The sequence below is a fragment of the Heptranchias perlo genome, chromosome 40, assembly GCF_035084215.1.
Source record: "Heptranchias perlo isolate sHepPer1 chromosome 40, sHepPer1.hap1, whole genome shotgun sequence".
Taxonomy (NCBI): domain Eukaryota; kingdom Metazoa; phylum Chordata; class Chondrichthyes; order Hexanchiformes; family Hexanchidae; genus Heptranchias; species Heptranchias perlo.
Window position 1 is genome coordinate 10,743,798 of NC_090364.1, and position 22,479 is coordinate 10,766,276.

The 22,479-nt window shown below is 45.4% G+C and overlaps 1 protein-coding gene across 3 annotated transcripts in view; it reads left to right on the forward strand.

The window, feature by feature from the left end:
* Positions 1–20,811, forward strand: part of csf2rb (colony stimulating factor 2 receptor subunit beta) — a 51,806-nt gene extending 30,995 nt beyond the window's left edge. For all 3 annotated transcript variants that reach the window (XM_067974578.1, XM_067974577.1, XM_067974576.1), the window contains 6 exons: positions 3,802–3,938; positions 4,731–4,914; positions 6,485–6,569; positions 10,878–10,947; positions 13,275–13,387; positions 15,197–20,811. In XM_067974578.1, the coding sequence (XP_067830679.1) occupies positions 3,802–3,938; positions 4,731–4,914; positions 6,485–6,569; positions 10,878–10,947; positions 13,275–13,387; positions 15,197–16,430 (1,823 nt within the window). In that variant the 3' untranslated portion in view covers positions 16,431–20,811. The remainder of the gene's footprint in view (positions 1–3,801; positions 3,939–4,730; positions 4,915–6,484; positions 6,570–10,877; positions 10,948–13,274; positions 13,388–15,196) is intronic.
* The last annotated feature ends 1,668 nt before the right edge of the window (positions 20,812–22,479 follow it).

Genomic DNA, 22,479 nt, shown 5'->3' on the forward strand with positions numbered 1-22,479 from the left:
CTAAATTCCAATCGGCGGGCCAGTTCTTCTGCCCTCCTCCCCCTACCCGCCCCCCCCCCCCTGCCAACCATGTCCACAGCCAGCTTTTGGGGGATGTCTTGGTCAATGCTGGGTTGTCTTTATAGGTAACATTTGGTCCATGTGATCTCCTGGACTGGTTTCAATCGCCTGAGGGGCTGGGAGGGGAATTTTCCTGAGTATTTTTTCCCTTATTGGCCCTGGGTTTTTTCTCTGTATTTGTTTTGCCTCTCCCAGGAGATTACATGGCTGAGGGCGGAGGGGGCAGAGGGAGGAAGTGTCGAGTGATTATGCACCAGCCATCATGAGTGTGTGGCAGGCTTGATCAACCTGCTGGTCATTTCCTGCCCGTCAATTTCATATGTTCATATGTGTCCTTCTTATGCCCAATCGGTAGTGGTTGTTGGAGGCCAATCATCTCAGCCCCAGGGCATTGCTGCAGGAGTTCCTCAGGGCAGTGTCCAAGGCCCAACCATCTCCAGCTGCTTCATCAATGACCTTCCCTCCATCATAAGGTCAGAAATGGGGATATTCGCTGATGATTTCACAGTGTTCAGTTCCATTCGCAACCCCTCAGACAATGAAGCAGTCCAAGCCCGCATGCAGCAAGACCTGGACAACATCCAGGCTTGGGCTGATAAGTGGCAAGTAACATTCGCGCCAGACAAGGGCCAGGCAATGACCATCTCCAACAAGAGAGAGTGTAATCACCTCCCCTTGACATTCAACGGCATTACCATCGCCGAATCCCCCACCATCAATATCCTGGGGGTCACCATTGACCAGAAATTTAACTGCACCAGCCACATAAATACTGTGGCTACAAGAGCAGGTCAGAGGCTGGGTATTCTGTGGCGAGTGACTCACCTCCTGACTCCCCAAAGCCTTTCCACCATCTACAAGACACAAGTCAGGAGTGTGATGGAATACTCTCCACTTGCCTGGATGAGTGCAGCTCCAACAACACTCAAGAAGCTCGACACCATCCAGAACAAAGCAGCCCATTTGATTGGCACCCCATCCACCACCCTAAACATTCACTCCCTTCACCACTGGCGCACCGTGGGTGCAGTGTGTACCATCCACAGGATGCTCTGCAGCAACTCGCCAAGGCTTCTTCAACAGCACCTCCCAAACCCGTGACCTCTACCACCTAGAAGGACAAGAGCAGCAGGCACATGGGAACAACACCACCTGCACGTTCCCCTCCAAGTCACACACCATCCCAACTTGGAAATATATCGTCGTTCCTTCATCGTCGCTGGGTCAAAATCCTGGAACTCCCTTCCTAACAGCACTGTGGGAGAACCTTCACCACACGGACTGCAGAGGTTCAAGAAGGCGGCTCACCACCACCTTCTCAAGGGCAATTAGGGATGGGCAATAAATGCTGGCCTCGCCAGCGACGCCCACATCCCATGAACGAATAAAAAAAAAATCCAGGTCTGCTGAAAGCAGGTGTGCATTCCATACTGGGCATTAAGAAGACCTCAAACATCTGAACGAGGAAAAGTAATCAATTTCAGAATGGATCGATTGCCTAATAATGGCCGACTTTGTTTCTCTGTGGGAAAGAAACCTTAATCTTTGGCCCGGTGTAAGGACTTCTGGCTTCTCCCCATCGGAGCGATGGAATTCTGCTCCAATTTCCTCCGGGCATTCGAGGCAGGCACCTCTGTAGTGCCTGTACCCCCGGCTCCCAGTGGCTGTACCCATTGGCTCCCAGTCCGGCAACGCCTGATTTTAAAATTCCCATCCTTGTTTACAAATCCCTCCGTGACCTCACTCCCTCCCTATCTCTGTCACCTCCTCCAGCCCTACAACCCTCCGAGATCTCTGCGCTCCTCCAATTCTGGTCTCTTGCGCATCCCCGATTTTCATCGCTCCGCCATTGGCGGCCGTGCCTTCAGCTGGCTCGGCCTTAAGCTTTGGAATTCCCTCCTTAAACCTCTCCGCCCCTCCACCTTTAAGACGTTCCTTAAAGCCTACCTCTTTGACCAAGCACCTGTCCTAATGTCTCCGTATGTGGCTCGGTGTCAAATTTTGTTCGATAATCGCTCCTGTGAAGCGCCTTGGGACGTTTTACTACGTTAAAGGTGCTATATAAATGCAAGTTGTTGATGTTGTTGTTATACAGGCATGGGCCACCTGTTCCTGACAAATTAAAGGACCCCATTCCCACAATTTGGGACATGGTCAACTCTGTGACACAATGGCAGCTGGAAGTCCCACCATGCCACACTTTCAGTGGCAGAGCGGGGACCCCAGAATTTTGGGCCTTAATTTCTTCTCTTCTCTTCACCCCTCTTTTCCTGAAGGTACTGACTTATGGTTCGATGTGGTCTCACAGATGCCAGCAGCCCTCTGTTGTTTTGTAGATTAATTCAGAAGCCATTTTGCAACCAGCAAGATCCCAAATCTGGAAACTAATGATCAGTGAGTCCGATTTTGGTGGTGTTGGTCAAGGGAGATCTCCTCTACTCTTCCTCAAATTGTGCCTTAAGATCTTTAAAATCTATCTGGACTGCTGGAACAATTAGACAAGGCCTTGATTTAACGTCTGATCTGAAGGACGGCACCCTCAGTCCTGCACTGGAGTGTCAGCCTAGATTGTGTGCTCAAGACTCTGGAGTGGGACTTGAACCCACGATCTTTGGACTCAGAGGCAGGAGTGCTACCCACTGAGCCGAAAGAACAATGCGTCGCTCAGTGAGATTGGAGCTTTGAAGGAACAAAAGAAGAAAGCTTAGAGGGGACTGACCATAGTAATATTAACGTTGTCTCCTTTGATTCGTTCTCCCAAGTTACTTTCTCTCCTATGGCGAACTATCTCTCCTTTTGCATATCATATCACCCATGTACAGCAGTAATCAGGGCTGGCATCATCAAAAGACTGAGTTCCTTTGAAGGCTCATTTTGTAAGTGCAGTGTGGAACTGAGCCATTCACTGCAATTATCCTCAGCTTCGCTGGGCTAGAGAGAAGAAAACTCTAAGTCTTGATGGCTGTCCAGCAAACCTAATGGAAAATATGTAGGTGTGGACTTTGGATACATTGGAACAAGGCTTCTTCGACAGCACCTCCCAAACCCGCGACCTCTACCACCTAGAAGGACAAGAGCAGCAGGCACATGGGAACAACACCACCTGCACGTTCCCCTCCAAGTCACACACCATCCCGACTTGGAAATATATCGCCGTTCCTTCGTCGTCGCTGGGTCGAAATCCTGGAACTCCCTTCCTAACAGCACTGTGGGAGAACCGTCACCACACGGACTGCAGCGGTTCAAGAAGGCGGCTCACCACCACCTTCTCAAGGGCAATTAGGGATGGGCAATAAATGCCGGCCTCGCCAGCGACGCCCACATCCCATGAACGAATAAAAAAAAAATAGGAATGTAGGCCATTCAGCCCCTCGAGCCCGAAAGGAAAGGATAAGCATTGGCTGTGATGCTCTCCATGTTTCAAAAGCCTATCAATACTAATTGCCCAGGCTCACACATGAATGAGGTACCAGGAGGTCCCAAGAAAAATCAGTACCTTCCACAGGACAGGAAGGGAGACAAGGGGAGAAAATTATCTGTATTAGTACAAATTAATGTAACAGCCGTGTGGAATTTCCAAGTCACGCAACTGATTTACAGCCCAAATTAGCGCAAGGTGAAACGAGGAGGTGTGGAGAACACAAAAGTTTATTGCCCCCATTATTTATCACAATCAACCCATTAGAAATCAAAGCCGCAGTGCATAGTGAAAATGCTTTCATTTTTGTCTTTTGTTATTAGTTAAAACAAATGCCCCTTTCAACTTGACCATAAAACAGCTTCCTGACAGGAGATATCAACTGAACTGGCTTACCGTGGAAGCTAAATACCAGTCAGAATATGAAATCTATTACAAGAAGGATGAAGATTCTTGGGAGGTAAGTTTTGATCATACATTAGTGACAGCCTTCAGGGCAATCTTTCCTGTGTGTTGGTGTTTGTAAGGTGTGTTTTTTTTATTCATTCATGGGATGTGGGCATCGCTGGCAAGGCTGGCATTTATTGCCCATCCCTAATTGCCCTTGAGAAGGTGGTGGTGAGCCACCTTCTTGATTGTATAACTGAGTGACTTGCTAGGCCATTTCAGAGAGCAGTTAAGAATCAACCACATTGCTGTGGGTCTGGAGTCACATATAGGCCAGACCGGGTAAGGACGGCAAGTTTCCTTCCCTAAAGGGCATTATTGAAGCAGATGGGTTTTTACAACAATCCAGTAGTTTCATGGCCACCATTACTGGTACTAGCATTTTATTTAATGAATTAAATTTAAATTCCCCAGCTGCTATGGTGGGATTTGAACTCATGTCTGTGGATTACTAATCCAGTAACATAACCACTATGCTATTGTACCCCATGTGAGGTGTATGTGTATGTGTGTGCATGAGAGACAGACAGCACTAGAGAGTAAGGCTCACAAAAGCAGGAAGTTGGAAAATACTAATCTGAATCATTGCTGGTTTTGGATTGAATGGGGTTTAAGTTACAGTTAGAATTATTTTGCTATGAAACTTCAAGTGTAATTTTTAAGTTAAGGGCTACCCACAGTTGTAGTCACAGTTAAACTTCAGAAGCCCCATTATTTCTCTGCAAAAAACCCTCACAAGATGACAGACTCAAAGAGCGTTTCATACCAATAGAACATAACGAGGTATTGTATTTCCTCTTGCCAGAATTCCAAAGTGAAGAAGCTTCCCCAGGAAACCAATTCATACTCATTCCCAAAGGATTCAATGGACGCTTCCAGTAGGTATCACATAAGAATGAGAGCAAAGGTGAGATGTCGAGGTGATCCCCATTGCTACCGTGGGCCATGGAGTGACTGGAGCAAGATGGTCACATTGAAAACTGACCCTGGTACGTAGGCAAAATACAACTCAATCCTGATTGAGTTTCTTCTTACACTGGTGATTTTCTTTTCATCAAAGTAAATAAGCAAAGTGAGAATTGATAACTTTCAACGTCTTGAAAGAAGAATGAATTAGGTATCTCATGGCCTTCAAAGTGTATCCTGTTTATACAACAGGTGTAGGATCATTTACTCTGATCTACTGAAAAAAAATTATTAATTTGCATCATTTACTGTGTTCATCTCCAATATCCTCTTTGCACCATCAATATTCCCTATTGTTCATGTGAACTGCCCCCCTCTCCCCTCTCCAAACATAGCTAGCCACCATCTTGGAAATCCCATAACAGGGAATTATGGGTGGTTTGGACTTTAAACATCGTTGTTTTTCTTTTTTAAGGAATCTCTAATTTGTTTCCCCTTCCACCTCTCTCGGTCTTCCACAGCTAAAATGGTAACAGGGAACCTGGTATCAGGCTTCTAGTAATGAAGTCCAATTACAGGCCCCAAAGAGGTGGCCAACAGGAACCTCTCTGAACCGTTCCCTTCCGCTTTCCCCGTGAGAAAGCATACGGTCTGTGCTTGGAGATGTGCCGTGTGCCGTGGCTAAGATCAAAGCTCCCCATGTAAGGAACCATGGCGGGTAATTTTAACGTTTGGCGATAGTGTTAAATAGGTGAAACTGGATCATTGCAGTGGTTCTACCTCAATGGAAATAAAAATTGGGAGAACTGTATAATGACAACACCAACAACTTGCATTTATATAGCGTCTTCAACGTAGTAAAAATGTCCCAAGGTGCTTCACAGGAGCATAGTCAGACAAAATTTGACACCGAGCCACAGAAGGAGATATTAGGACAGGTGACCAAAAGCTTGGTCAAAGAGGTAGATTTTAAGGATCGACTTAAAGGAGGAGAGAGAGGTAGAGAGGCGGAGAGGTTTAGGGAGAGAATTCCAGAGCTTAGGGGCCTAGGCAGCTGAAGGCACGGCCGCCAATGGTGGAGCGATTAAAATCGGGGATGAGCAAAAGGCCAGAATTGGAGGAGTGCCGAGATCTCGGAGGGTTGTAGCGCTGGAGGAGGTAACAGAGATAGGGAGGGGCGAGGCCATGGAGGGATTTGAACACAAGAATGAGAATTTTTAAATCGAGGTGTTGGTGGCCCGGGAGGCAGTGTAGGTCAGCGAGCACAGGGGTGATGGGTGAACGGGACTTGGTGTGTGTTAGGATGCGGGCAGAAGAGTTTTCGATGAGCAGAGTTTGAACGGGCATCCAATCCAATATCGCCAAATGTGAAAATGACCCCCCCCCCATGGATCTAACCCACACTCTACCATTCCATGGCACAGTGTATTCTCCATGTGAAACACATAAATATAAATTGTTCATTTTTTCTACACTATTGTAAGCCATTGTCTAGCCAAGTCTTCCTAAAACATTGCGTACAGTCAAGGCACAGAACCAGATCCCAGAGGGCAGCGTAAACACTACACAAAAGCACAGCTCGCTTATAAAACTGTTTTAAAAAAATGAGTTTAATGAAAGTTTCTTTCCTTACTTTTCTTTGTTTTTTTTTAGATACACAGATGTTCGTGACCTTGATGTACGTTTTTCCGATAATTTTAATCACATTGATTCCACCCCTTTACTGCCTGATAAGAAGGTAAATTGCATTCGTCCAAGCAGAAACTATCTGAGCCCTCGATTAGTGCCATAGTAGGTACAGCACAAGTGAAGGCCATTCTGCCCATCGTGCCGGTGCCGGCTCTTTGAAAGAGCTGTCCAATTAGTCCCATTCTCCTGCTCTTTCCCCATAGCCCTGTAAATTTTTTCCCTTCAAGTATTTATCCAATTCCCTTTTGAAAGTTACTATTGAATCTGCTTCCACCGGCCTTTCAGGCAGTGCATTCCAGATCATTACAACTCGCTACGCCAAAAAATGTTTCCTCATGTCGCCTCTGGCTCTTTTCCCGATCACCTTAAATCTGTGTCCTCTGGTTACCGACCCTTCTGCCACTGGAAATAGTTTCTCCTTATTTATTCTCTCAAAACTATTCATGATTTTGGATACCTCTATTAAATCTCCCCTTAACCTTCTCTGTTTTAGAGAGAACAACCCCAGTTTCTCCAGTCTCTCCACATAACTGAAGTCCCTCATCCCTGGTACCATTCTAATAAATCTCTTCTGCAGCCTCTAAGGACCTTGACATCCTTCCTAAAATGTGGAGCCCAGAATTGAACACAATACTCCAGCTAAGACCTAACCAGTGTTTTATAAAGGTTTAGCATTACTTCCTTGCTTTTGCACTCTATGCCTCTATTAATAAAGCCCAGGATTCCATATATTTTTTTAACAGCCTTCTCAACTTGTCCTGCCACCTTCAAAGATTTGTGTATATGCATCCCCAGGTCTCTCTGTTCCTGTACCCACTTTAAACTTGTACCATTTAGTTTATATTGCCTTTCCTCAGTCTTCCTGCCAAAATGTATCACTTCACACTTCTCTGCATTAAATTTCATCTGCCATGTGTCTGCCCATTTCACCAGCCTCTCTATGTCCCCCTGAAGTCTGTTACTATCCTCCATATTGTTTACTACATTTCCGAGTTTTGTGTCATCTGCAAACTTTGAAATTGTACCCTCTATACTCAAGTCCAGGTCATCAATATATATCAAAAAGAGCAGTGGTCCTAATACTGACCCCTGGGGAACACCACTGTATACTTTCCTCCAGTCTGAAAAACAACCGTTCACCACTACTCTATATTCTGTCCCTTAGCCAATTTTGAATCCAAGCTGCCACTGTCCCTTTAATCCCACGTGCTTTAATTTTGCTAACACTTCTATTATGTGGTACTTTATCGAATGCCTTTTGAACGTCCATATATACATCAACCGCACTACCCTGATCAACCCTCTCCGTTAATTCATCAAAGAACTCAATCAAGTTAGTCAAACACGATTTTCCTTTAACAAATCCCATGCTGACTTTCATTTATTAGCCCATACTTTTCCAAGTGCCAATTAAATTTGTCCCGGATTATTGTCTCTAAAAGATTCCCTAAATTAAAGGATACTCAGATGATTCTCTGACTGGAATTTAGTTGAGGAGCTCGGATGGTTTATGTATAAAATAATGGATACCTCGGAGTGAGTTAGGTTCTGGAACTTAACCGACCACCGACGTTAGGCTGACTGGCCTGTAATTGTCAGGGTTATCCCTCTCCCCTTTTTTGAACAGGTATCCAATATTCGATACATGAAACACCTAAATGCCTTGATTAAGTTCCAGAACCTAACTCACTCTGAGGTATCCATTATTTTATACATAAACCATCTGAGCTCCTCAACTAGATTCCAGTCAGAGAATCAACTGAGTATCCTTTAATTTATAGATAAATACGTGAGCTCCTCAATTAGATTAAATCTGGCAAATTCACGGGTATCCATTATCTTACAAGTGAACCATCTGAAATCCTTGATAAAATGAATGACTTCTAATTATCTTGAGGATGTAAATGTTCTCCAGGTATCCACTGTTGTTGTGTAATCACTTTCAACTATGTATGTAATCCTTAGGTATTCAAAACTAGAGGTCATAAATATAAGATTGTCACTAATAAATCCAATAAGGAATTCAGGAGAAACTTATTCACCTCAACAACTCCATGTGGTAGCAAGTTCCATATTCTCACCACTCTCTGGGTAACATAGGAACATGGGGCTAAAAGGGTTAAGTTATGAGGACAGGTTGCATGGATTAGGCTTGTATTCCCTTGAGTATAGAAGATTAAGGGGTGATCTAATTGAAGTGTTCAAGATGTTTAATGGATTTGATAGGATAAATAGAGAGAAACTATTTCCTCTGGTGGGAGAGTCCAGATCAAGGAAGCGTAACCATAAAATGAGAGCTAGGCCGTTCAGGAGTGATGTCAGGAAACACTTCTTCACACAAAGGGGAATTCTCTCCCCCAAAAAGCTGTTGAGGCTGAGGGTCAATTGAAAATTACAAAACTGAGATTGATCGATTTTTGTGAGGAAAGGGTCACGGAACCAAGGCGGGTAGATGGAGTTAAGATACAGATCAGCCATGATCTAATTGAATGGCGGAACAGGCTCGAGGGGCTGAATGGCCTCCTCCTGTTCCTATGTTCATATGTTCCGATGTTAGCCAAAGAACGGTGAGAATGTGGAACTTGCTACCACATGGAGTAGTTGAGGCAAAATACGTAGATGTATTTAAGGGGAAGCTAGAAAAATACATGAGGGAGAAAGGAATAGAAGGATATGCTGATCGGGTGAGATGAAATAAGGTGGGAGGAGGCTCGTGTGGAGCATAAACACCGGCATAGACCAGTTGGGCCGAATGGCCTGTTTCTGAGCTGTAACTTCGATGTAATTCTGTGCATTCATTCTTTGGTAGCATTTCAATTCATGTCTAATTTTTTGCTTGCATGCTTTTTTTGGCAGACCCAAATCAGGAGCATTAGATTTGAACAGTTAGTACCACAAAAAAAACCTGACCGCCATCGTCGAGTGATATATGTACTCTGTTTGGGGGTAGATTTTGACTTGGTGCCGTAGTGCAAAATGGGTGATAGCGAAACCGGCTGCCAACTCGCTATCTCCCGTTTTACTCTATCGCACAAAGTCACAATCTACCCCTTTCTCGTCCAGTGTGCGGTTCCCACTCTAGATGCTGGTGATCAGTGCACGTCATGCTTTCTATTCTCAGCACATGTGAAATGTATCAGGCCCATATGCTGCTGCTGCTGCAGCAACAACAACAACTTGCCTTTATATAGCGCCTTTAACATAGTAAAACGTTCCAAGGCGCTTCTCAGGAGCGATTATCAAACAAAATGTGACACCGAGCCACAAATAGAGATATTACGACAGGTAATCAAAAGCTTAGTCAAAGAGGTAGGTTTTAAGGAGTGTCTTCAAGGAGTAGAGAGAGAGGGAGAGAGGCGGAGAGGTTTAGGGAGGGAATTCCAGAGTTTAAGGCCTAGACAGCTGAGGGCATGGCCGCCAATGGTAGAGCGATGGAAATCGGGGATACACAAAAGAGGCCAGAATTGGAGGAGTGCAGAATTGGAGATACACCTGCCAGTTCCATCACATCATCTATCAGTGTTCATCTTTGCCTGCTTCTCCATCTCTTACCATCACTTTTTCCAGATAATAACAGTCACGACAACATTCCTGAATAATTTTCCCACCTTTCTTATGGTAATTAGCCTCATCACTTGTTTCTTATCATGTGTTAGTTCAAGTGTCCTCGCCTCAGTCATTCTCCTGGTACTGTTTACCTTCAATGTATGTATTGAATGTTAAACTTGTATCGAACCTTGGTTTGACCACACTTGGAGTACTGTGCACAGTTCTGGTCTCCATATTACATAAAAGGATATAGAGGCACTGGAGAAGATGCAAAAAAGATTTACAAAGATGATACCAGAACTGAGAGGTGATAACTATCAGGAAAGACTGATCAGGCTGGGGCTCTTTTCTCTAGAAAAGATAAGGCTTGATAGAGGTCTGTAAAATTATTAAGGGGTTTGATCAGGTAGACATAGAGAAGATGTTTCCACTTGTGGGAGAGTCTAAAACTAAAACATAGTCACTAATAAATCTGATAAGGCATTCAGAAGAAACCTCTTTACCCAGAGAGTGGTGAGAATTTGGTATTTGCGACCACATGGAGTAGTTGAGGCGAATAGGCATTGATGCATTTAAGGGGAAGCTAGATAAGTATACGAGGGAGAAAGGAATAGAAGGATATGCTGATAGGGTGAGATGAAGTAAAGTGGGAGGAGGCTCGTGTGGAGCATAAACACTGGCATAGACCAGTTGGGCCGAATGGCCTGTTTCTGTGCTATAAATTGGATGTAATTCTATGTATTACAAGAACTCAAGTCTTATTACTTCAATACTGATTTTTTTGTTTGTGTGTTCTATGTGTTAACAGGCAAAAGAGATCCTGGTTGGATAGTATTCCAGACCCAGCAAAGAGCAAACTTTTCCGTAAAGAGTGCCAGGTAATGGTTTCTCATTGCTCTGGTGTGAACTCTACTGGTTGTGTAATGTAAAGGCACTGATTGTGGAGACTGCTACGTTTATCTGTTAAGATAGCGAAAATCCATGTAAAATATAACCTGGTGATATTGCATGACCTGCTTCATGAATTTAACATACTTTCAGGTCCTACATCATTGATACAATACACCCTCAGGCCTTATATCGTACATTTGATAATATCATTTGTCCCATATCAACAACGAGGCCACTAAGACCAATTGTATTATTCCAATTGGTACCAACTGAGATCAGCTAACCAATTTAGCAATGGCAAAGTGAGAACATCCCCTAGTATTCAAGAGACCTCACTTGCACAGTAGGCACGGTCATTCCTGAATATCATGCCAATAGTGAAGCCATATCACGTGTGCTACATCATGACCAATGAATGGTGGTGGACAATTAAACAACTAACGGGAGGAGGAGGCTCCGTGAACATCCCCACCCTCAATGATGGCAGAGCCCACTACGTGAGTGCAAAAGACAAGGCTGAAGCGTTTGCAAGCACCTTCAGCCAGTAGTGCCGAATGAATGATCCATATCGGCCTCCTCCCGAGATACCCACCATCACAGAAGCCAGTCTTCAGCTAATTCGATTCACTCCACGTGATATCAAGAAACGGCTGAGTGCACCGGACACAGCAAAGGCTATGGGCCCCGACAACATCCCGGCTGTAGTGCTGAAGACTTGTGCTCCAGAACTAGCCGCGCCTCTAGCCAAGCTGTTCCAGTACAGCGACAACACTGGCATCTACCCAACAATGTGGAAAATTGCCCAGGTATGTCCTGTCCACAAAAAGCAGGACAAATCCAATCCGGCCAATTACCGCCCCATCAGTCTACTCTCAATCGTCAGCAAAGTGATGGAAGGTGTCGTCAACAGTGCTATCAAGCAGCACTTACTCACCAATAACCTGCTCACCGATGCTCAGTTTGGGTTCTGCCAGGACCACTCGGCTCCAAAGCTCAATACAGCCTTGGTCCAAACATGGACAAAAGAGCTGAATTCCAGAGGTGAGGTGAGAGTGACTGCCCTTGACATCAAGGCAGCATTTGACCGAGTGTGGCACCAAGGAGCCCGAGTAAAATTGAAGTCAATGGGAATCAGGGGGAAAACTCTCCAGTGGCTGCAGTCATACCTAGCACAAAGGAAGATAGTAGTGATTGTTGGAGGCCAATCATCTCAGCCCCAGAACTTTGCTGTAGGAGTTCTTCAAGGCAGTGTCCTCGGCCCAACCATCTTCAGCTGCTTCATCTATGACCTTCCCTCCAACATAAGGTCAGAAATGGGGATGTTCGCTGATGATTGCACAGTGAGCAGCTCCAATCGCAACCCATCAGATAATGAAGCAGTCCGTGCCCGCATGCAGCAAGACCTGGACAACATCCAGGCTTGGGCTGATAATTGGCAAGTAACATTCGCGCCAGACAAGTGCCAGGCAATGACCATCACCAAAAAGAGAGAGTCTAACCACCTCCCCTTGACATTCAACGGCATTACCATCGCCGAATCCCCCACCATCAACATCCTGGGGGTCACCATTGACCAGAAACATAACTGGACCAGCCACATAAATACTGTGGCTACAAGAGCAGGTCAGAGGCTGGGTATTCTGCGGCGAGTGACTCACCTCCTGACTCCCCAAAGCCTTTCCACTATCTACAAGGCACAAGTCAGGAGTGTGATGGAATACTCTCCACTTGCCTGGATGAGTGCAGCTCCAACAACACTCAAGAAGCTCGACACCATCCAGAACATAGCAGCCCGCTTGATTGGCACCCCATCCACCACCCTAAACATTCACTCCCTCCACCACTGGCGCACAGTGGCTGCAGTGTGTACCATCCACAGGATGCACTGCAGCAACTCGCCAAGGCTTCTTCAACAGCACCTCCCAAACCCGCGACCTCTACCACCTAGAAGGACAAGGGCAGCAGGCACATGGGAACAACACCCCCTGCATTTTCCCCACTTTCCTGACTTGGAAATATATCGCCGTTCCTTCATCGTCGCTGGGTCAAAATCCTGGAACTCCCTTCCTAACAGCACTGTGGGAGAACCTTCACCACACGGACTGCAGCGATTCAAGGCGGCGGCTCACCACCACCTTCTCAAGGGCAATTAGCGATGGGCAATAAATGCTGGCCTTGCCAGCGACGCCCGCATCCCATGAATGAATAAAAAAATTAACTGCAGACACTGCATGCGACACATGACATGTTAGCTGTACCTTTCCAATTCAGTCTTTACTCCTTGTTGACTTGCATGTGATTCTTTATCCTTTAGGAAGGGCTTCTCGGACAGTCAGCACTTGTGGAAATCATAGTTTTTGATGAAGGCAATATCTGTCAAGTTGTGACCAATGAGTCAGCTGATGCACTTTTGCAGGTCATTTCAAAGTAAGTCCTTTTACTTTCCCCAGGTTCCTGACAATGTTTCTTGGTAATTACTTCACTACAAAGTGCATGAGAGAGATTGAGTTTGACTTGCCCCTCAATGTTTCTTCTCCCCCATGCTGCTATTCCAGGGTGTGGTAGGGACATCATACACTGGAGGTTGATGACCATGAACCATAACATGTCACACTACACCATGGTGCAACACAATGGAAATTAATGCCTAGCACAGCTAGGTCACCTCGCCCCTCCTTTCTCTATAACCTCCTCCAGCTCTACAACTCTCCGAGAACTCTGCGTTCCTCCAACACTGGCTTCCTGTCTTCCCTCCCCCACCCCTTCCTTCATACCAACCGTTGGCGGCCACTCATTCAGCTGTCTCAGCCCTAACCTCTGGAATTCCCTCCGTAAACCTCTCGTCCTCTCCAAATCTGTCTCCTCCTTTAAGACCCTCCTTAAAACCTACCTCTTTTTTACCAAACTTTTGGTCACCTGTCCTAATGTCTCCTTCTTTGTCGCGTTGTCAATTTTTGTCTGATTACACTCCTGTGAAGTGCCTTGGGCCGTTTTACTATGTTATCTGATTTTGCATTTATGTTGCAGATTAATAGAATGAAGCTCTCAGTCTCTCTCTGCCGCTTTGTAGGATCCTCAGTGCAATGGGTTTGTGTAGTCACAATTCCAGTACACACCTCAAAACTGGCCATCATTCAGTAATAGATTGGTACTAGTTTGGTAATCTTACTCATGGAAGCCTCAAAATCAGCAAGCAGAGGAAACAAAAAATTCTGGAGGGTGCAGTAGTGGATATTCTTTTGAGCCTAGGATCAATGCACGTTTCTAGAGCAGGTTAGACCCTGGTTAGACCGCACCTGGAGTACTGTGAGCAGTTCTGGGCACCGCACCTTCGGAAGGACATATTGGCCTTGGAGGGAGTGCAGCGTAGGTTTACTAGAATGATACCCGGACTTCAAGGGTTGAGTTACGAGGAGAGAATACACAAATTGGGGTTGTATTCTCTAGAGTTTCGAAGGTTAAGGGATGATCTAATCGAAGTTTATAAGATATTAAGGGGAACGGATAGGGTGGATAGAGAGAAACTATTTCCGCTGGTTGGGGATTCTAGGAGTAGGGGGCACAGTCTAAAAATTAGAGCCAGACCTTTCAGGAGCGAGATTAGAAAACATTTCTACACACAAAGGGTGGTAGAACTTTGGAACTCCCTTCTGCAAACGGCAATTGATACTAGCTCAATTGCTAAATTTAAATCTGAGATAGATAGCTTTTTGGCAACCAAAGGTATTAAGGGATATGGGCCAAAGGCAGGTATATGGAGTTAGATCACAGATCAGCCATGATCTTATCAAATGGCGGAGCAGGCACGAGGGGCTGAATGGCCTACTCCTATGTTCCTAGTGTGGGTGTGAGCTTTGCTCTGCTAATAAGCTATGCTGCATCTGACCTCGGGGCTCCCTCCCGCTGATATCCCTCACAATTCACCAACAGCTGCAGACATTAACGAACCACAAGAGCAAAGCTTGAGCAGGTACAACTGCCGTATACAACCCACAACTCTGCAAAAGGTAAATTTGACAAGGGCGCACTCCCGGGGCAGGGCTTGGTCCTCCCAGAGCACATATCAGGAATTTGAGTGAGTGGGCGTCCCGCAATTGTCCGTCCGGTAAAATTAACGGACAGAAAATGATGGAGAGTGTGCATTTGTAAAATTTACCCTTTATGTCTCAGAAATAAATGGAACTTGATGGCTGAGGTATTTTATGACTAATATGTCTTGTGACATTCCTACAACAGGGAGAAAGCAGAATTCAACCAGGAAGAGGAGAAACTGGATATTTTTTCCCTGCTGATGACGAGAGATAGCATTGATCAAAAGCAACCAAATCAGGAGGTTGTAACAACAACAGAAACAGAAGCACCTTCTGGAGAAGTATTTCCTAACTTTCAGAATGAGCCAGCTGATTACAATGGTCCATATCTGTTCAACTTTCAAGATTTACCTTCTGTGCCAAATTCCCTTTCAGAATCAAAGAAGGGATTCAACAAAAATGAATGTTATAGCAAACATGGCCAAGAGGCTCCAGGATATGTGAAACTCCCACAGGACTCATCTGAAAGTCTACAAGAGTTGAATCAGACAAACAGTGAACAATCACCGTCTTTGCCTACTTCTGCCTACGTTCTGAGTCCTCCGCAGGCTATGTTCAGTTCACCATTGCCATCAAGTGCAACTGGTTATCATATTCACACTGACAATACTGCAAGAGCTTCTTTAAGCCAATCAGTATTGGAACAACCTTTCACTTCCAGTTATGTCTTGTGCCCCCCGCATACAAATTCAGTTCCAACATCTTTACCGGAGGTTTTCACTGGCTATGTTCACACAAAAGACACAGATATCCCCTGTTCAAGCCAACCAGTTCGAGGTTCAGACACATTTGCAACCCCTACAGTTAGCCAACAATCAGCAGTTTCCGATTGTGGGGCCGACCCGTTGCTGGAGTGCATTATTCCAAAGGTGAATGATAAAAATACGCAAGACTCACCAAGCTTCTGCAATGTCTCACGAGAAGATCCCGCAGGCATGCCAGGTTGCAGTGGTTACGTGTTAACTCCACCTGGAGAAGAAGTGGTCTATTCAAGCATTCCTCCCGAGGTGCCTAAATCGAGCAAACATGAAGACCAAAGCCTTTTAGCTGATCAGCAGCAGATCATAAGCCCTGAGGCTTTGATTCGGAAGATGACCACAGAATTACCTTACCTTTCTAAGCTTCAAGTGGACACCCAGAAACCTACAACTAAAGAACAGGACCTATCACTTGCAGATATTATGCAGAATGAAGCCCCAAATGTAATCCTGTACCAGCAAGGAGCAAAGCCAATTCTGCTGCAGCAAGTCGGAGATTATTGCTTCATTCCTGGATCCCATTCTTCAAATATAAATGGATTCACAAAATGGCATCTCTCACCGTCATTGAAATATAATCAGCCAGCTAATAAGCAGTCAGTCATCCATTGCATAGCATAGGAGAAGGAACAGCAACTGATGGACTTTTTTGCTGGTGGTTGGTAACTAGCCCCCTTCCTCAGATCCTGACGCCATTTTGACTTTAGCGAGGCATCCTGCCATTCTAAGCTACTTGGCGGTTAGGATCTCCTGCACTTGTTTATCTTCCTTCTACCAGATGGCGGACCAGACTTGGCCCTGCCAACCATGAAAGCCTTGCATGCAATTGGCTTGATGCCCAGATTATTGGTCCATTGCCCTGGTCCAAGAGCTTGGACAGTTCATTGACCCAATTGCTGACATTCTGCCAATGGTATAACTGGAGCACTGCTTTTCATTGTTTTTTCTTTCTTATGAGCCAAACCAGAATTCAGAATCTCTTCCCCCAAATGAACAGTTGAGGCTGGGGCTCAGTTGAAAATTTCAAAACTCGCTAGGCAAGTGTATTAAGGGTTAGGGAGCCAAGGCGGGTAAATAGTGTTAAGATACAGATCAGCCATGATCTCATTGAATAGCGGAACAGGCCCAAGGGATTGAATGGCCTGCCCCTGTTCCTATGTTCCTACAGCAATGAAACACAGCTTGGCTCCAAGCGTCTTTAATGGTTTATTTCGGAAATTGCAGAGTGATATTTGTTTTTGCAAGCTTTTAATTCACAGAATATGTTGAATAGTCACCATAGAAAAGATACAGCACAGAACGGGGGCCATTCAGCCCATCGTGTCCGCGCCGGCTCGAAGAACAACCAGGTGCCCATTCCAATCCCACCTTCCAGCACCCGGTCCGTAGCCCTGCAGCTTACAGCACTTCAGGTGCAGGTCCAGGTACTTTTTAAAAGAGTTGAGGGTCCCTGCCTCTACCACCAATTCGGGCAGCAAATTCCATACACCCACCACCCTCTGGGTAAAAAAGTTTTTCCTCATGTCCCCTTTAATCCTTCGCCAATCAGCTTAAATCTATGTCCTCTAGTTCTTAAACTCTCCGCTAGGGGAAACAGGTACTTTCTGTCACGATGCCAGTTAAAGCTAATGATATATTTTTTTGGAACTTTTATCATTTGTAGATGCAAAGGTTTCAGTATTTTAAAACCATTGCAATATACTATTGGAAATTTATATTTTGCAAGCTGTAAAAACATATTTATAAAAGGCCTTTTGCTTGACTACAATGCCCTATATTTATACCTTTCGCCTAACAAAGCAGCTGAAATCAAGAATTCACCATTCACCAATTGAAAATTAAAGGGCATGAGCCCATGTCGTGCCCGACAGTGTTTAAGGCAGCTGGACTTCTCCATCTGATGCCATTGTTAAATGTTTTAAAATTGTTATTGTCTCTATATCCTTCTGACCCGTTCATCTTGCTGAGAGGCAAGCCTGCCGATCGAAGAAATCTCCATGGGTTTCAACATCACCCTCTGTAGGTGGTGGTGGGAGGAGGAGACATTGAAGAAAGAGATGATTTTGCAACTCCTCCCAAAGTTGAATCGGAGGAGGCAGCTAAGAAACTACAAAATGTGGTAGACAAACTATGTAAGTGGGTAGATCGACTTGCAGACAAGTGTAAAAGAAAGACTTGCATTTCTACAGTGCCTTTCATGACCTCAGGACATCCCAAAGCGTTTACACCCAATGAATTACTTTTTGAAGTGCAGTCACTGTTGTAATGTGGGAAATGGGGCTGTCAATTTGCACACAGCAAGCTCCCACAAACAGCAATGTGTTAACGACCAGATTATCTGTTTTAGTGAACTTGGTTGAGGGATAAATATTGGCCAGGTCACCGAGGAAAACTCCTCTGCTCTTCCTCGAAATAGTGCCAAGGGATCTTTTATGTCCACCTGAGAGGGCAGACGGGGCCTCGGTTTAACGTCTCATCCAAAAGACAGCACCTCCGACAATGCAGCACTCCCTCAGTACTGCACTGGAGCATCAGCCTAGATTTTGTGCTCAAGTTTCTAGAGTGGGACTCAAACCCATAAACCTTTTTACTCAGAGGCGAGAGTATATAGGAAGGAAACAGGGTGATGTAAGGGTTCCTCAAATGGTCTTGAAATAGCTTAAGGATAAAGTTGGGAGAGATCTAGCAGTTTTAGCAGTCAGGGCACTAACAGCAATTAACAAATCAAACACGATGGTGAATTATTTAGCCAAAATAGTTCAGTACAATTTGCAGGAATTCATGCTGAAATCTATAGCACTCTGATTAGCTCACACTTTGAGTACTGTATCCAGTTATGGTCTCCGAAGCACAAGGAATTGTTTTTTAAGTCATGGAGCGATCCCGAGACGAGCCACTAGACTGATCCCGAGCATCGTAGAACTAAGCTATGAGGAAAGACTGGAGAAACATTGGCTGTTGAGCCTTAAAAGGAAGCGACTGAGAGCTGATCTTAGAGTTTTATAAGATAGTAAACGGAATAGAAAAGGTAATACAAGGGGACGCAGTTTCAAAATTAGAACTGATATCAGGAATCACTTAAGAAACAATTGGATTTCATGATGGGGAAATTGCAAGGTCCTGCTGGATGGATGAGGCAAGATGGGCCTTCCTCATCTGTAAATATCCTGTCCTTCCCTCTGGTCCTCATTGTTCCTCATTGCCACGCTTACGTATTGGGGATAATTTTGACTTTGGACAATAGTGCAAAACGGGCAATATCAATTCAGCCCGTTATACATCTCTCCCCATTTTCATTTCGATTGAACTCAATGGAGAGAGATGTACAATGGGCTGCCGACTCGCTACCACCCGTTGCACAAAGTCAAAATTTGCCCCTGTGAGATCAAATCCCACCGTGGCAAGTTGTGAAATTGAAATCAAATAAATCTGGTAATTTGTGGATCGGCACCAGAAAGTGACCATGAAATCTGGGGGATTGTTGTAAAAATCCAACTGGTTCACTAATGTCCTTCAGGTAAGGGAAACTTACTGCCTCTACCTGGTCTGATCTATATGTGATTCCAGTCACACCATATTACGTGGCTGACTCTTAGGGAAAATAAGGATGGGCAATAAATACTGCCTTCCCCAGCACTGGTCACATCCCCAGCCCAAATGTGTGGCAGAGGTTAAAACTCCTTAAACGTGAAGGTATCTAACCCACAAAAATTGCCTCTGCTTCCCACGGAATGGTTTGTCTCTATCGGCTTTTACTCAGCAAAACAGACCAAAGGAAAGGATCAGTAAAAGGAATAACATGTTTGCCGGTACAGATGAGGAATTACTTATCTGGACCAAGAGAAACTGCTGTGGAGCAAAAAGGAACAGAGGAAACGAGAACCCAAAGAAGCCGAGATTAAGGGTCAAAGGTTGAGTTATTTTCCAAGCAGAGTGTTTTGTTTTTTAGCAAGTCAAAGCTGAAACTGCTTTGCCCTCGATTAGTCAATGAATGGGATGTTTTTGCCATGCTTTGAATCTATGAAGGCAGCCTCTCTTCATCGTTGCCACTGCCAATGTTACTTTTGAACTGGCATTGTAAGAGAGAGGCAGACAGACAATCAGCCACCAGATTATGCTCTTTCGCTCCTTGGGGGGACCTGTTTAACTCCTTCCAGCATCTTTTCTGACAGCCTGACTGATAGTTTTTTTAATTTATTCTTGGGCTGTGGGTATCACTGGCAAGGCCGGCATTTATTGCCCATCCCTAATTGCCCTTGAGAAGGTGGTGGTGAGCCGCCTTCTTGAACCGCTGCAGTCCGTGTGGTGAAGGTTCTCCCACAGTGCTGTTAGGAAGGGAGTTCCAGGATTTTGACCCAGCGACGATGAAGGAACGGCGATATATTTCCAAGTCGGGATGGTGTGTGACTTGGACGGGAACGTGCAGGTGGTGTTGTTCCCATGTGCCTGCTGCCCTTGTCCTTCTAGGTAGTGGAGGTCACGGGTTTGGGAGGTGCTGTCGAAGAAGCCTTGGCGAGTTGCTGCAGTGCATCCTGTAGACAGTACACACTGCAGCCACTGTGCGCCGGTGGTGGGGGGAGTGAATGTTTAGGGTGGTGGATGGGGTGCCAATCAAGAGGGCTGCTTTGTCCTGGATGGTATCGAGTTTCTTGAGCATTGTTGCAGCTGCACTCATGCAGGCAAGTGGAGATTCCATATATTGGGAATGAAGATGGAGACAGGCCACAACTGACCTCTTCATAGCATCATAGTACGGTACAGCACAGAAGGAAACCATTCGGCCCATCGTGCCTGTGCCAACTCTTTGAAGCATAACATGTAATTGTTAGAATATCCTCGGAGCAAGCTGGACCACTCATTTATCTCGAGGTCATTCAGGGTCTGATCAAACAGAAGCCTTGCTCTTTTGCCAGTTTGTGTTGTTTAACACTTAATGTATTAAAATTGTACTATTCTATCCTGTATTGTAACTCTTAAATAAACCTTTTATACTTTGAACAAACCCACCTGCATGTCTTTTGATTAAAGGCCGGACCATAGAGTAAGAACTTACAAGCTTTGTTGGACAATCATAAAAAGATCTCTGCGCTCCTCCAATTCTGGCCTCTTGCTCATCCCCGATTTTCATCGCTCCTCAATTGACAGCCGTGCCTTCAGCTACCTAGGCCCTAAGCTCTGGAATTTCCTCCCTAAATCTCTCCGCCTCTCTACCTCCCCTTCTTTAAGATACTCCTTAAAACCTACCTCTTTGACCAAGCTTTTGCTCACCTGTCCTAATGTCTCCTTATGTGGCTCGGTGTCAAATTTTGTTTGATAATCGCTCCTGTGAAGCGCCTTGGGACATTTTATTAAGTTAAAGGTGCTATATAAATGCAAGTTGTTGTATGCTTTTTCTTTTCTAATAAAATATATTTATTACAGAGGAATGCGTGATACTGTCAAGGAAGGCAGTCATGTGTTGCTAGAACTCTTGATACCTCACTTCTTAATTTATTGGCATTTAAGTTTTAACCAGCTCTAACAGCCTGTTGGTTGTGGATAATTCAAGGATATTTGCTTCGCTCCTGGATTTTGCATGTCTTTTTACAGGTGGCAACGCATTTATTCCCTCATACTGCAGCCTCCCCACCTGGAAAAACATCCCAATAGCTTCCCCGCCTAAACCCACCGTGGTGCTGGCAGTGTGGCCCATCACCAAATCACTTCTTGGTCTCTCCCACCACTTCACCGACACGTGGAGCGCCAGTCTCTGCGCTGGTGCCTGGGAGGGATGTAGCGCAAGGGAGTGGATCCTCAGAAGCGACGGCTTCCTCCGAGGTGCCTTCTTCCTCAAGAGGCAGCGTTGAGAAGAAGGGCCTGGAGAGAAGAAGAAACGGAGAAGAGGTGGGATGGTAAGAGAAGCTGGATGGCTTGACCATTCTAGTTGACGTCTTGAATTTGGTTGAAGGTGCAGTTGCTTGCGATAAATTCCTGACCAGGAGTAAAGACCTATCCCTTATTCTGGGATAAGTAACAAATTCCTCTGGCTAAACATGGAAGACCAAAGCCATCGACTTTGGCTCCCCCATAAACTCCGTGCACTCCAAACAATTCCATTCCCCCTTCCTGGCCGTTACCTCAGGCTGAAAAAGACTTTTTACAATCTCGGTGCCCTACCGGACCCTGAACTGAGCTTACAATCCCATATCCTCTTCATTACAAAGACCACCTATTTCCACCTCCGAAACATCGCCTGCCTCAGCCCATCTGTCGCTGAAACCCTCATCCATGCCTTTGCCAACTCCAGACTCAATGACCCATTCACCCATCACCCCTGACCTTGCTGACTGCTTTGTCTCCAAGATCCCACAAAGCCTCGAACTTATGCTTAAATTCCTTCACGGCCTTGCCCATCTCTATCTCTGTAGCCTCCTCCAGCCTCATTCCCCATCCCGCCGCCCTCGCTAAACTCCGTTCTTCCGACTCGTCCATTTCTCCCCCTTTTGCCCAACTATTGGCGGCTGTTCCATCAGCTGTTTGGGCCCCACACTTCGGAATTCGTTCCTGATGCTCCACATCCCTCTTCCCCCTTTAGGACCCTCTTTAAAGCCCAGCTCTTTGACCAAGCTTCTGGTCATCCCTCCCAAACATTTCCCTCTTTGGCTCAGTGTCCATTTGTTTTAATGACACC